Raw genomic sequence first — 12212 nt, 5'->3', positions numbered from 1 at the left:
ATTTTAACAATTTTGTTTCTATACCAGTATTCATATACTAAGAAAAGTTCCAGAAAAATACGTAGTAAATAAATATATACATGTCATGTGTGCTGTATATTAAAACAAAAGAGTGTATCATGAGATTGCAAAATATATACGTGATTATACAGAGTAGGCCATGAAATAAATAATCCGACTCCATTTGCATGTATAATTGTAATATTCCTTTTTTTTGTGGAATAAAGTTCACATAAAAGAAAACAAATGCAAGTATGCATTTGGTTTATATTATTATACTGTGGACACTGGATGATATATTTTCTTGGTCCACTCTGTTATTATTAATTCAAATTATTAACATCGCTTAATAATTTAAAGGTATTTATTATAACAAAATGAAGATAATAAAGATCATCCATTTGACATAAAAAGGACAAAAAAAATTCTTTTGGAATTTATAAATAAATGTACTACTGAAAGACAATTATAAATTCATTAATATACATCACCAATTACAACAATTTCATTGACATAGCATAAACTTTTTATGATACTACATCCTTCGAGTGAGTATAACAAAACGTATTTGGAGGATACAGTGATTATGCAGCAAAAGGGTCGGTCTATTTTTGAATAGTTTAAATGTAATCAATTCTACTGTATACTCTTTTTTTCATGAACATATTATATCATCATTTATATAATTGTATAGAAAGTTATAAACCACACATGCAAAAATTTGTATGCGTACATTTATTACGCAAAATGGATGAAATATTTATAAGGGCAGTTTTGTGTAGTCCGTGCATTCGCCATACATGATTTTAAAATATTTAATGGTAATTATGCTCAGATTATGCAATTTGAATACCACGATGTTACTTTAATGTGACACTTGTATATATTAATTAAGAGTTTATTTTATTATTGTTCTTTATTCGAAGTTTATTCATGAAATATAATATTATAGAATTGTATACCATATGACTAAATCATATTCTAAACATTTTTTAATTATATATTGGTAAATAATTGAAAATTAAGATACGACATTAAAGTAATTCTTATTTTATATAAATCAAGGTACAGACCCTGTCTACACACATATAATCGTACACTTTGCATAAAAAATGTCAGTCATTCAATTATTTTATTTAGTTTTGAGTTATTTAAATTTCATTGAATCACTTCTCTGTGCAAAATGTATAGCAACAGACAGGCCCTTTTGTCGTATGCTCACTGCACTCAGATGAAAAGAAATGAAGACTTAGCTATAAAGATCATCATCTCCATCATCCTGGAAGGTTTGATCACCTTGTGCTGTATCTTGACTACCACCAGCTGCATTTTGTGGAAATCTATAAACATAAATTAAGTATTATTCATTCAATATTCATATAAACTATGTATTACAATTCAGATTTTGTATATTATCCTATTTATTTAGATAACTAATTTTTTTTCTTTATACAATTTATATAAAGAAAATTTATAGTTTCTTTATATAATTTAGTTAAAAATTAAAAAATAATAATTTATAATTAATATTGCTGCAATATATTAGCATAAATTGATGTATCTGAATATGATACATAAAAGTACAAAACCTAAAAATATCTTAAGTACGTAAAATAGATATTATCTACATTTGTACAATTCTGTAACTATTGTATGCAAGACTTTTTGTAATATTATTTATTATTATAAAACAACATACCTGAAATTCGTTCCAAATCCTCGAGATTGTTGAAGGGTTTGTGCAAACATTTCATATTTTCGAATGTCGTTATCAGAAACAGAACGTCTTGCAAACCTCATTGCTTCTTCGAAATGAGCTCTAGTAATTTCTGGTACAGGATCATCTTCCTCCATCTATGAATATTAAACGAGTAACAATTTATAATTAATATTTACAAAAAATAATATAAATTACATAGAAAATACAATATATGTATATAGTAGTTAAATATAAAACTTACATCCATTGATGCAGATGGATTATTCGCACGATCTTTCTCTCGACTAATTTCAGTTTCAATACATTGTCTAATAGCAAGTTTACACGCACGTTGACAAATTTCTGTTAAATCTGCTCCAGAAAATCCATGAGTTACTTTAGCTATATAACTCAATTCTACATCCTAGAATATTTTTATTCCAATTAATGCATTGCACGAAAAATATACAAATTACAATTATATTATATAAATTATCAATATTTACCTTAGCAACAGGTGATTTTCGTAAATTGGCCCTGAATATTGCTTCGCGTGATTTCTCATCTGGTAATGGTATATAAATGAGTTGATCTAATCTACCAGGTCGTAAAATAGCTGGATCAATAATATCAGGACGGTTAGTTGCTCCAATGATGAAAACATTTTTCTTTGCTCCCATTCCATCCATTTCAGTTAAAATTTGATTTATCACACGATCAGCTGCTCCACCGGCATCACCAACTGTACCTCCGCGAGATTTTGCAATAGAATCAAGTTCATCAAAGAATAATACACAAGGTGCTGCTGATCTTGCCTTTAAATAATAAATTAATGATTATTTGCATTATATTCTTTATATGTATTAATTAAGTTGAACTTACTTTATCAAAAACATCTCTGACATTAGCTTCTGATTCACCAAACCACATAGTTAATAATTCTGGACCTTTGACTGAAATGAAATTTGCCTGACATTCATTGGCAATTGCTTTGGCTAACAGAGTTTTACCACAACCTGGTGGTCCATAGAATAATACTCCCCTTGAAGGTTGCATACCGAATTTCAAAAACTTATCAGGATGCTCAACTGGGTACTACGAATCATAAAATGTTATATTAATCAAAATTATTTTATATTCGTTTATATACATATATCATACTTCGTTATCAAAAATGTATTGCTTACCTGTACCAATTCTTGCAATTCCATTTTGACATTTTGTAAACCTCCAATATCATCCCATGTAACAGTTGGTACTTCGACAATTGTTTCACGTAATGCACTGGGACTGCTTTTACTCATTGCATACTAAAATAAAAAAATGAATAATAAAATTAAAACGAATAAATGATATTTATATTAAAAAGAAAGTTAGGTTTATATTACCTTAAAGTTTTCCATAGTAACGGCAAGAGATGATAATACTTCTGCATCAATATGATCATCTTCTAAGTCAATGAGATCCATTTTTTCACGAATTTGTTGTAAAGCAGCTTCAGAACATAATGAAGCTAAATCAGCACCAACATGTCCATGAGATTCTGCAGCGATCTAAAATATTATTTTTTAAATATATATTTCATTGAATTATAGATGTATGTATATTCTTTTTACATCATATTTGATAATGATACTATATTTACCTCTTCTAAGTCTACATCATCTGCGAGTTTCATATTTTTAGTATGAATTCTTAGAATTTCCAAACGTCCTGTTGCGTCTGGTATACCAATATCGATTTCTCTATCAAAACGACCAAATCGGCGAAGAGCTCCATCAATACTGTTTGGTCTATTGGTAGCTGCCATTACAATGACGTGTGAGCTTTGCTTCATACCATCCATCAAAGTTAATAGCTGCGAGACTATACGTCTCTCGACTTCACCGTGAGTCTACATAAAAAATACAAAAGGTGTTACATTACACACATTATTACTAATAATATACAAATACTATTAATTAATTAATAAAAACCTTCTCTCTTTTAGGAGCTATTGCATCTAGCTCATCAATAAAGATAATCGCTGGAGAATTTTTCTCTGCTTCTTCAAATGCCTTTCTCAAATTACTTTCCGATTCACCAGCAAGTTTACTCATAATCTCAGGACCTAATTAATTATATATATAAAATGTTAATATTTCAATTTAATTTTAAATCAAAACATTTAAAAACTATTTTTTTTTTTTTTTTAGATATACGTGCCATTTATAAGAAAAAAGAAAGCTCCAGTCTCGTTAGCAACTGCACGTGCAATAAGGGTTTTACCAGTCCCAGGTGGACCATACAACAAAATACCACGCGGAGGTTTAACTCCAATAGCTTTAAATAAAGATGGATGTCTTAATGGTAATTCAACCATTTCTTTAATTTGCGCCAATTGTTTACGCACACCACCTATGTCATCATAACCTACAGCATTAATTGCTTCTTCTTCTTCCTATAATAAAGATAATTAAATATAAATATAATATTCGTTGAATAATTAATATTAACAAATTATTAATTTGATAGTAACCTCTCTTTTTATAGGATCTCCTTCACAATGAATTACAGTATCTGGTGCAACTATACAGAATGGACCTGGATCAGTTTCAACTACTTTAAATTCGACTGCTCGCATACCACCACGTACAATGAAATTATCATCCTTATGAAGTGGACGATATGCTTCCAAAAAGTATGGTTTCAAATAAACCTCAAATAAGTTCCTAAAAAAAAAACAATGATTATTTTATTGAATAAAATAATAAATATTAAATAATTTTGAATAGTTTCATGAAATTATTTATATGAATTTACCCTGCAAGTCCATCTACAGTATCATCCATTGGTAATATATGAATTCGTTTACCATATTTTACTTCAGGACAAGCATGAACAGATACAACATCACTTAAACGAACACGTAAATTATTTCTGACAACACGATTCATACGAATCTTTTCATCTGGGCAAGTATCATCTGAAAGAACAATGCAAACCGTTTCTTTGCGTCTTTTTCCTCTTAATAATACAGTATCCCCACGAAACAATAGTAATTCATCCATTTTTGCTTGGGAAAGAGCAACCACAGAATTATCATCTGCAGTTGCTTCGTCTACAATTAATCTATTGGGCTTATCCTTCTTACGAAGGATTGCTGTCGCCAAGTCTTCTCTGTAAAAATAATAAAATATATTATTAATATATAGAGTAATAACAATTAAATATTATTATTATTTAGTGAGCCAATTTTTTACCATTAATTTCAAATTTGAAGGTTTATGATTTGAATATTAATGAGTGAGTCATAACATTAACTAATGACAAATAATAAAATATATGTATATTGTATAAATTATAAATTATTTAATTTTATTATTCAACATTAATTAGTTTAATATATAATATTACAATATTTTATATATAAGATTAAAATTAATATAATCTATACAGATCGCATTATCATTAAGAAGAAGAAAAAAAAAGAATTAATCTGAAACATCCTATTTTCTCATAAAAATAGTTTATTTCGTTCTTTATATAAAAAAAAACCGCAATTTAAATTAATTATCAAATTTTACATATCAAATAATTTCTAGATTTGATTGACTTTTATATATTATATATATATAAAAAAAAAGCCTTTGTCATGTTAAGCTGCCACCATTCTGCCATGATTGCTCCAATGATAAGAAGCATTTGCATCATATAGAATAATAATATATTGACATGAAATATATTGAGAAAAAAAGATCGATTTTTGTTCAGGTGGAATCTAGCAGTCGTGAAAAAAGAAAATATCTGTATATCTGAAAATATAGCGTTACGACGACATGATGACAACGTAAAATTGAGATCGCGACAGACGCACAATCACCTACGTGTCTTATACTCAAACGAAGAAAACACCGATAAAAATGACGAAAATAATCCTAGGTAATGAAAATAATTTAATATTATTTAAATTTAACTTACCCTTTTGTATCACCCATTGTACTTTTGATTTAACGAAAGAAAAACGTATACTCAACGGTCACAATTCGATCTTTAGAAAATTGCTACTCGGCAACAGTATCACCCAGTCCAATGATCACTCCACATTCGAAACTGTCATGGCTTGCTTGAGCGCCCTAATATCAAATTCGCGAATTAAGGCGCGTGCGCATTTTTAGATTGTCTTATTTCTTTTTCAATATTTATGATTGGTCGATGCTATTCACGCTTCTTTAATCCTCCAATTAATTATTTACAAGTATTATTTCTACCATTTAATTGGAATTTTACTAAATTATTGGATACATTTTTATCATAAATTTATATATTTAATTATATACTACGCTAATGAAATTTTAATTATATTATAATTTAATTTAAATTATATGACATTTAGAAATTACAAAATGTCAAAAAAATGTTCGTTTTTAATTCGTTAAATAGAAATCTTTTGACAAACATATATTTATCCACGTATGACAACTTGGAATTTTGCTTGTCATCATTATATAATAAATATAATTGCATAACTTTTTGCAAATTACTTTAACAAATTAATATCTTTATTATAATTTTCTATTCTACCAATAAAAAGATATATTCTAACTTAAGTCAAATTCATATGCATTCACACAATTTGACATTTCCTGTCAACCCAGTGTGTCAGACTTTAAATAAATTACGTCATATAGTCATATGTATATATGTATGAAGTGAGAGTTCAATAAATATACACACTTATCAAATTGATCTGCAATGGCCGGAATAAAAGGTTATTCGGCATGTTCTTGATCGTCTGATATGCGATTTTTCACTTAGTGAAATTTCGAAGAAATGGCATCAACGGGAGGAAGTTTATTTAAAAACTGTGAAACACAAAATGAAATATCGAAACATAACCTTCTTACTTTAATTATCACTGTCAAATATTTGTATATACACACACTTAAGCTTTAGCTTTAAACTTCATTATTTATCTGTTGATCTGTTATTTCAATGTAAATTGAAAGTGTATCAGATTTATCCTATTTAATTCGTCATTATTGTAGTCAACTTCGTCGTTTTCAACATGATATTAAAAAGTGAGGAGAGAAAGCTTTGTCTCGACATTTCTGTAACTCATAACTTTGTTTTGGTTTAAAGTCAGAGATGTAGAATATACGTTTAATATTATTCTAGCTATTAACAAGCTAATAAGCTTATTAGCAAAATAATACTATTTCTTTATCTACACCAATGTAAATGTATATAAAACGAGACAATAGTATAATCATATATCGAGACAATAGTATAGCCGTATTTTAATATAGAAAATATATATTAACATATACATATCAGATTAACATTTATATAAAATTGTATTATTTTCTGTTTCATGTTATGTAATCTGGTGCCCATTACTATTCAACAGCGTAAGTGTCTTTTTGTATGAACATGAAAATATTTTCTTTTGTTATTGATTATTTAAAATAAAATACATTACAGGTTGGTTCTTCTTGCATTCTCGGGTTCTATTGGTATGACATTAGTTATTCTTGGTTGTGCATTACCACAATATGAGTATGTTTCTTTTATATCATTTATAAATAAATTATGTATACATGTAACAATATTTATTATAAACACATTTTTTAAAATTTCAGAGTATGGTGGCCCTTTTTTGTAGTCTTATTCTATATACTTGCACCAATTCCAACAATAATTGCACGCCGTTATTCAGAAGATTCTCCAAGTAGTAGTAATCCATGTTTAGAGTTGGCCATATTTATTACAATAGGATTTGTTGTATCTTCCTTTGCTCTTCCTATTGTATTGGCACGAGCACCTGATGGAAATCCAGTTGTAAGTTTTTATAATTATTTTTCTTTTATTTTTTGTTTTCTTTTATTTACCACAGTTTTATATTTTACAATTTATTTTTGCAGATACAACCGGGTGCTTGCTATTTGACTCTAGCAGGAAATGTAATTGTTTACTTGACTTTAGTTGGATTTTTTGTAACTTTCGAACAAGATGATGTAGATTATAATATGTGGTGAAGTGATACACTTTATTGTACTTACAAAACAAGGTAAATATTACAATAATTATTTTTATAAATATTATTGTTCATTATTTTATAATTTATATATATATATATATATATATATATATATATATATATATATATATATATATATATATATATATGTATAGGTTTTCTATAAAATCACTGAAGAAAAGAAAAGGAGAAGAAGAAGCAAGCAGCATCCTGACTGACAGCGCGCTATGTGTTAATACTAAATTAATATAAACTTATTGTACACTATTTACATAACACACAAAAAATCGATTTTATTACAACATAATTGATATCGATCTTTCATCAAATAGTATAATATTAATGCACTAATATTAGAGATCATGTTGGTATAATACTGCTTGATGATCAAATTATAAATTGTCATAAGAATCATCATATATCTTTTTATTGATAGAATTATCAAACAGATGTAACAATGCAAAGATATATGAAGTATATATATATACATATATACATATATATACACAAAAGTTATTTTTTATTTAATATAAGAATAAGTCCTTCATAATAATAATAATAATATTAATAAAATTTAAGTTTATTATTTGTTGTTAATTTTTCTGATGTCCTATAAAAATAACATTTGTTGAAATAAAAATGTAATTAATTAAATAATTTTTTTTTTACAGACAGAAACTATATTTTGTTTAAATTAAAAAAAAATAAATATATTACAGTAGTATTTATTATATTTTGAAATTTAATCAATAATCAATATCAAACGAGTCATCAAAATTTAATTTGATAGTTACATATAAAATAAAATAATTTCGATGTTAGAAATTTATGATTAAACAAAAAGATATGAAATGTTTGTTAAAAAAAATGTATTATTTTCGAAAATCAATATTTAAAAAAAAAGTTATTTTCAAATAATAAATAAGGTAAAAATCTAAAAATAACCTTAATAAATAAAATACGATTAACATATGGGAGGTGTACAATTAAAAAATGTTTAACATATAGATATAAAATGAAAATGAAAAATAATACTAAAGATTAAACTTTGATTGCGTATAAAATATCATTATTCGTCCCTGAAATGATTCATCACGCGTATGTATCACAATGGATAAAGCTCTTATCTGACAGTTATCTTAAGACCATAACCAACATCAATGTCTTTAAAGAAGATTTGATAGATAAATTTGATTATTAAAATGGCAGAATGTAAGTTTTCCCAAGTAAAAAAATACATTTGCTGATTATTATCTCGATAATTTTATTTAATTAAAAAGATATTATATTTTAGCACATGAATTAAGGAGTATACATTCAAGTGTAAATAATGATGATGATATTCTATTGATGGATATTATAGAATTAGATGCCTGTTTAGATGCACATGATAATGATGAACAAGATAATGATGAACATGATAGTGTGCAACCAAGATCATCAGGATTATCATGTAAAGAAATATATATATGTATATGTACAATGACAATAAATTAGAACAAAGTGTACCATAAAATTGTATAATTCTAATTAAAATAATTATATGATTATAGCACATCCCAATGACAATGACATTCTGACAGATTTGGATTCTGTAATTCCATATGCAACTTGTCATATAAGAAGAAACACACAAATATCATTTCAGGACCATGCAGAAACAATTGCATCTCGTTTGCAATCTAGCAATCGACTAATGCAAGATGATTTGACTGCCGAACAACTTAGAATGGATATTTTAAAATCAATGCCACAGTGTTTAACTGTAAGAAGATTAGTAAAGTCTAAATTACACACAACGGTGCAACAGAGATCAAAGAAGATATCTATTGGTTATTGGAAAAGGCTCAAATATAAAATCAGTTTTGCTTTTCGAAAGGTTTTACAGTATTATATAATAATTATTTAGATAAGCATGCATTGAGATACATAGGCTTATTTTTTAATTGTAAAATAAATTATTTTTTTATAAATTTAGGTACATATAATAATTCAAGATATTGGACAGACTATGGAACTTTGGTACCATACAATAAAATCAATAGAAGGTCAGTTTGGAAGCGGAGTAGCTGTTTATTTCAAGTTTTTAAGATGGCTAATTCTTTTAAATATTATGTTTGCTCTCATGAGGTATTTTTATATTTTGTTTATTTAGTATTTATATTTCTTTTTTTAAATTGTATATAAGTTTTTTCTTTATATTTATAGCATTATATTTATTGTTCTTCCACAATCTTTGGATCAAGTATATTTACCTTCATCCTTTAATGCTTTGGATTTTGTAACAGGCAGTGTAAGATTATTGATATATTATTAACTAATAAAAAAAATGGTAGAGTTTTTCATTATTAATAATCAAAATATTACTTGTATATATTACAGGGATTTTTTGAAAATACAATAATGTACTATGGATTTTATAGTAATTATACAATAGAAAAAATGTTTAGCAGTACATACAGTATTCCTTCTGCTTATTTTATTACATTACTTTGTGCTTATATATGTACGTTTATTATACTTTCTGTTAAGTAAGTATTTTTTTTTATGGTCATTGTCAATGTCATTTTTTATACATGCGTACAATATTTTTGTCTATTTAATTCATTTTTATTTTATTACATTATTTGTTACAGGGTAGTATTATCTTATAGGAAACGTTATATTGAACTTCGTGAAAAAGTACAATATTTGTATTGTAACAAAGTATTTTGTGGATGGGATTTTGCTATATCTTCTACAAAAGCAGCAAATTTACAATCTATATCTATTTGTAGAGAATTAAAAGAACTTTTAGCTGAAACAAAAAAGCATTCAAAACAAAATCGTTTTATGAAATTGTATGTTATATTTGTACGTATAATTATTTCTATAATAACTTTATGCATGATATGTGGGACCAGTGCAGTACTATGGGTATTATTAAATAAACATGAAATGAATAAATCAATGGCATCAGTAATGGTTGTACCTGTGGTTATTACAGTTATTATGAATATATTCTCAATAATTATATCTTTCTTAGTAAGTATACAAATTATACTTTTAGAATTTAAAATAATTAATTATAAGTAAAGACAGTTAAATAATATTATTTTTTGTTCCAGGGAAAAGTTGAAAGATATAACAGTAAACGCGTTGAACTGTATGTAACCGTGATTAGAATTCATGTATTAGCTGCAGTGATAATCAGCACTCTTCTTGCTTTTTGGTTGATACATAGCACAGATGGATGTTGGCAAACAGAATTGGGAAAAGAAATATATCGACTTATATTTGTAGATTTTATTATCTCAATTTTTATTTTATATATAATTGAAACAGTGCGTTCTGTTATATATGCAATAGTTTGGAAGGGAATTGGAAGAACAAAATTTGATATTGCTCATAGTACATTAAATCTTATTTATAATCAAATGCTTTTTTGGCTGGGTTGCTATTTTAGCCCATTGTTATCTTTGATAATCATTGTAAAAATGATTTTAACATTCTATGCAAAAAAGCATAGTTTAATAAATTATTCTGAGCCACCTTTAAGACCTTGGAGAGCAGCACAAACTCAGACACTCTTTTTAGCACTTTCATTCATTGGTATAATTAGTATATTAATTATGTTTGGATATATTATCACAAATGTACCAAGTTATGAATGTGGGCCTTTTAAAGGACACAATTATACTTGGGAGTATGTAGTTGATGGTGTTCTTGAATTAAAAAGGGATAGTGTTTTTTGGATAGTGATAAGTGAACTTTTAAAACCCTCAATTGGAGCAGCAATATTAATTGCAATGAGGTATTATTATTTTTTTATTTATATAAATTTGCTTTTGTAAATTATTTCTTAGATGATTTTTGTTATATTACAGTGTTGGAGTTTATTGGCTGAGAGCTAAAGCACAAGCAAATAAAGAAATGTTGATCATTTTGCAAGATATGCTCCTTTTACATGCACGAGATAAGCAATTTCTTTTTGCTAAGATTACTAATGCAGGTAAAGTAAATATATTATGAAAGTAAATATGCAGTATAAAAGAAAGAATAATTACAAATATATTAATTGTAAACATAATATTTTTATGTTAGGTAAACTTTATAGACGAACTCATTCAAGAAGATATTCCAGGAGTTTTGTCACCGATGAAACAAAACGTTCTGATTTATCAAATGTGGAAGACTAGATGATATCATTGAGTATTATTTTTATTACGTGCCAAATAATGAAATCATGACTATATTTTTAAAAGTATTACAGATATTTATATTAGCTTTAAGTAATAATATTTATATATGTGTTTTGATTGTATACAGATATTTTTGAGTAGTTTGATGAGAACAAAAATTGTAATATAAAGTATTATTGAAACTAAATGTAATATTTTATTGTGAACAAATATGTAATATATATTTATTTTATAATTCATATTTAGTAATATTGTATTCTTTAATTTTTCCTATTACTACAAATAAATATACTTCTTCGTGTACTTATTATAT

General features: G+C 26.4%; 3 protein-coding genes across 3 annotated transcripts; 2 read left to right on the top strand and 1 right to left on the bottom strand.

The window, feature by feature from the left end:
• Window positions 1–346: 346 nt before the first annotated feature.
• Window positions 347–5809, bottom strand: TER94 (transitional endoplasmic reticulum ATPase TER94). The gene is made up of 13 exons (XM_015320056.2): window positions 5660–5809; window positions 4502–4858; window positions 4218–4410; window positions 3905–4139; window positions 3676–3809; window positions 3345–3593; window positions 3088–3252; window positions 2887–3009; window positions 2582–2794; window positions 2206–2514; window positions 1962–2123; window positions 1700–1854; window positions 347–1340 (listed from the first exon to the last, which is right to left on the bottom strand). The coding sequence occupies exons 1-13, from the start codon at window positions 5674–5676 to the stop codon at window positions 1250–1252; spliced, it is 2403 nt and encodes an 800-aa protein (XP_015175542.1). The 5' UTR covers window positions 5677–5809; the 3' UTR covers window positions 347–1249.
• A 577-nt stretch (window positions 5810–6386) lies between these two features.
• Window positions 6387–8304, top strand: LOC107065926 (leptin receptor gene-related protein). The gene is made up of 5 exons (XM_015320055.2): window positions 6387–7089; window positions 7163–7237; window positions 7321–7519; window positions 7603–7748; window positions 7874–8304. The coding sequence occupies exons 2-4, from the start codon at window positions 7197–7199 to the stop codon at window positions 7714–7716; spliced, it is 354 nt and encodes a 117-aa protein (XP_015175541.1). The 5' UTR covers window positions 6387–7089; window positions 7163–7196; the 3' UTR covers window positions 7717–7748; window positions 7874–8304.
• A 346-nt stretch (window positions 8305–8650) lies between these two features.
• Window positions 8651–12138, top strand: LOC107065947 (transmembrane channel-like protein 7). The gene is made up of 10 exons (XM_015320091.2): window positions 8651–8930; window positions 9013–9171; window positions 9272–9597; window positions 9697–9848; window positions 9927–10011; window positions 10101–10249; window positions 10355–10742; window positions 10826–11511; window positions 11585–11709; window positions 11802–12138. The coding sequence occupies exons 1-10, from the start codon at window positions 8921–8923 to the stop codon at window positions 11894–11896; spliced, it is 2175 nt and encodes a 724-aa protein (XP_015175577.1). The 5' UTR covers window positions 8651–8920; the 3' UTR covers window positions 11897–12138.
• The last annotated feature ends 74 nt before the right edge of the window (window positions 12139–12212 follow it).

The sequence above is a fragment of the Polistes dominula genome, unplaced genomic scaffold, assembly GCF_049000335.1.
Source record: "Polistes dominula isolate Pdom_NZ unplaced genomic scaffold, Pdom_raw_medaka contig_77, whole genome shotgun sequence".
Classification (NCBI taxonomy): Eukaryota; Metazoa; Arthropoda; class Insecta; order Hymenoptera; family Vespidae; genus Polistes; species Polistes dominula.
The sequence above is the reverse complement of the archived record's forward strand: the minus strand, read 5'-3'. Positions and strand labels throughout refer to the sequence as shown.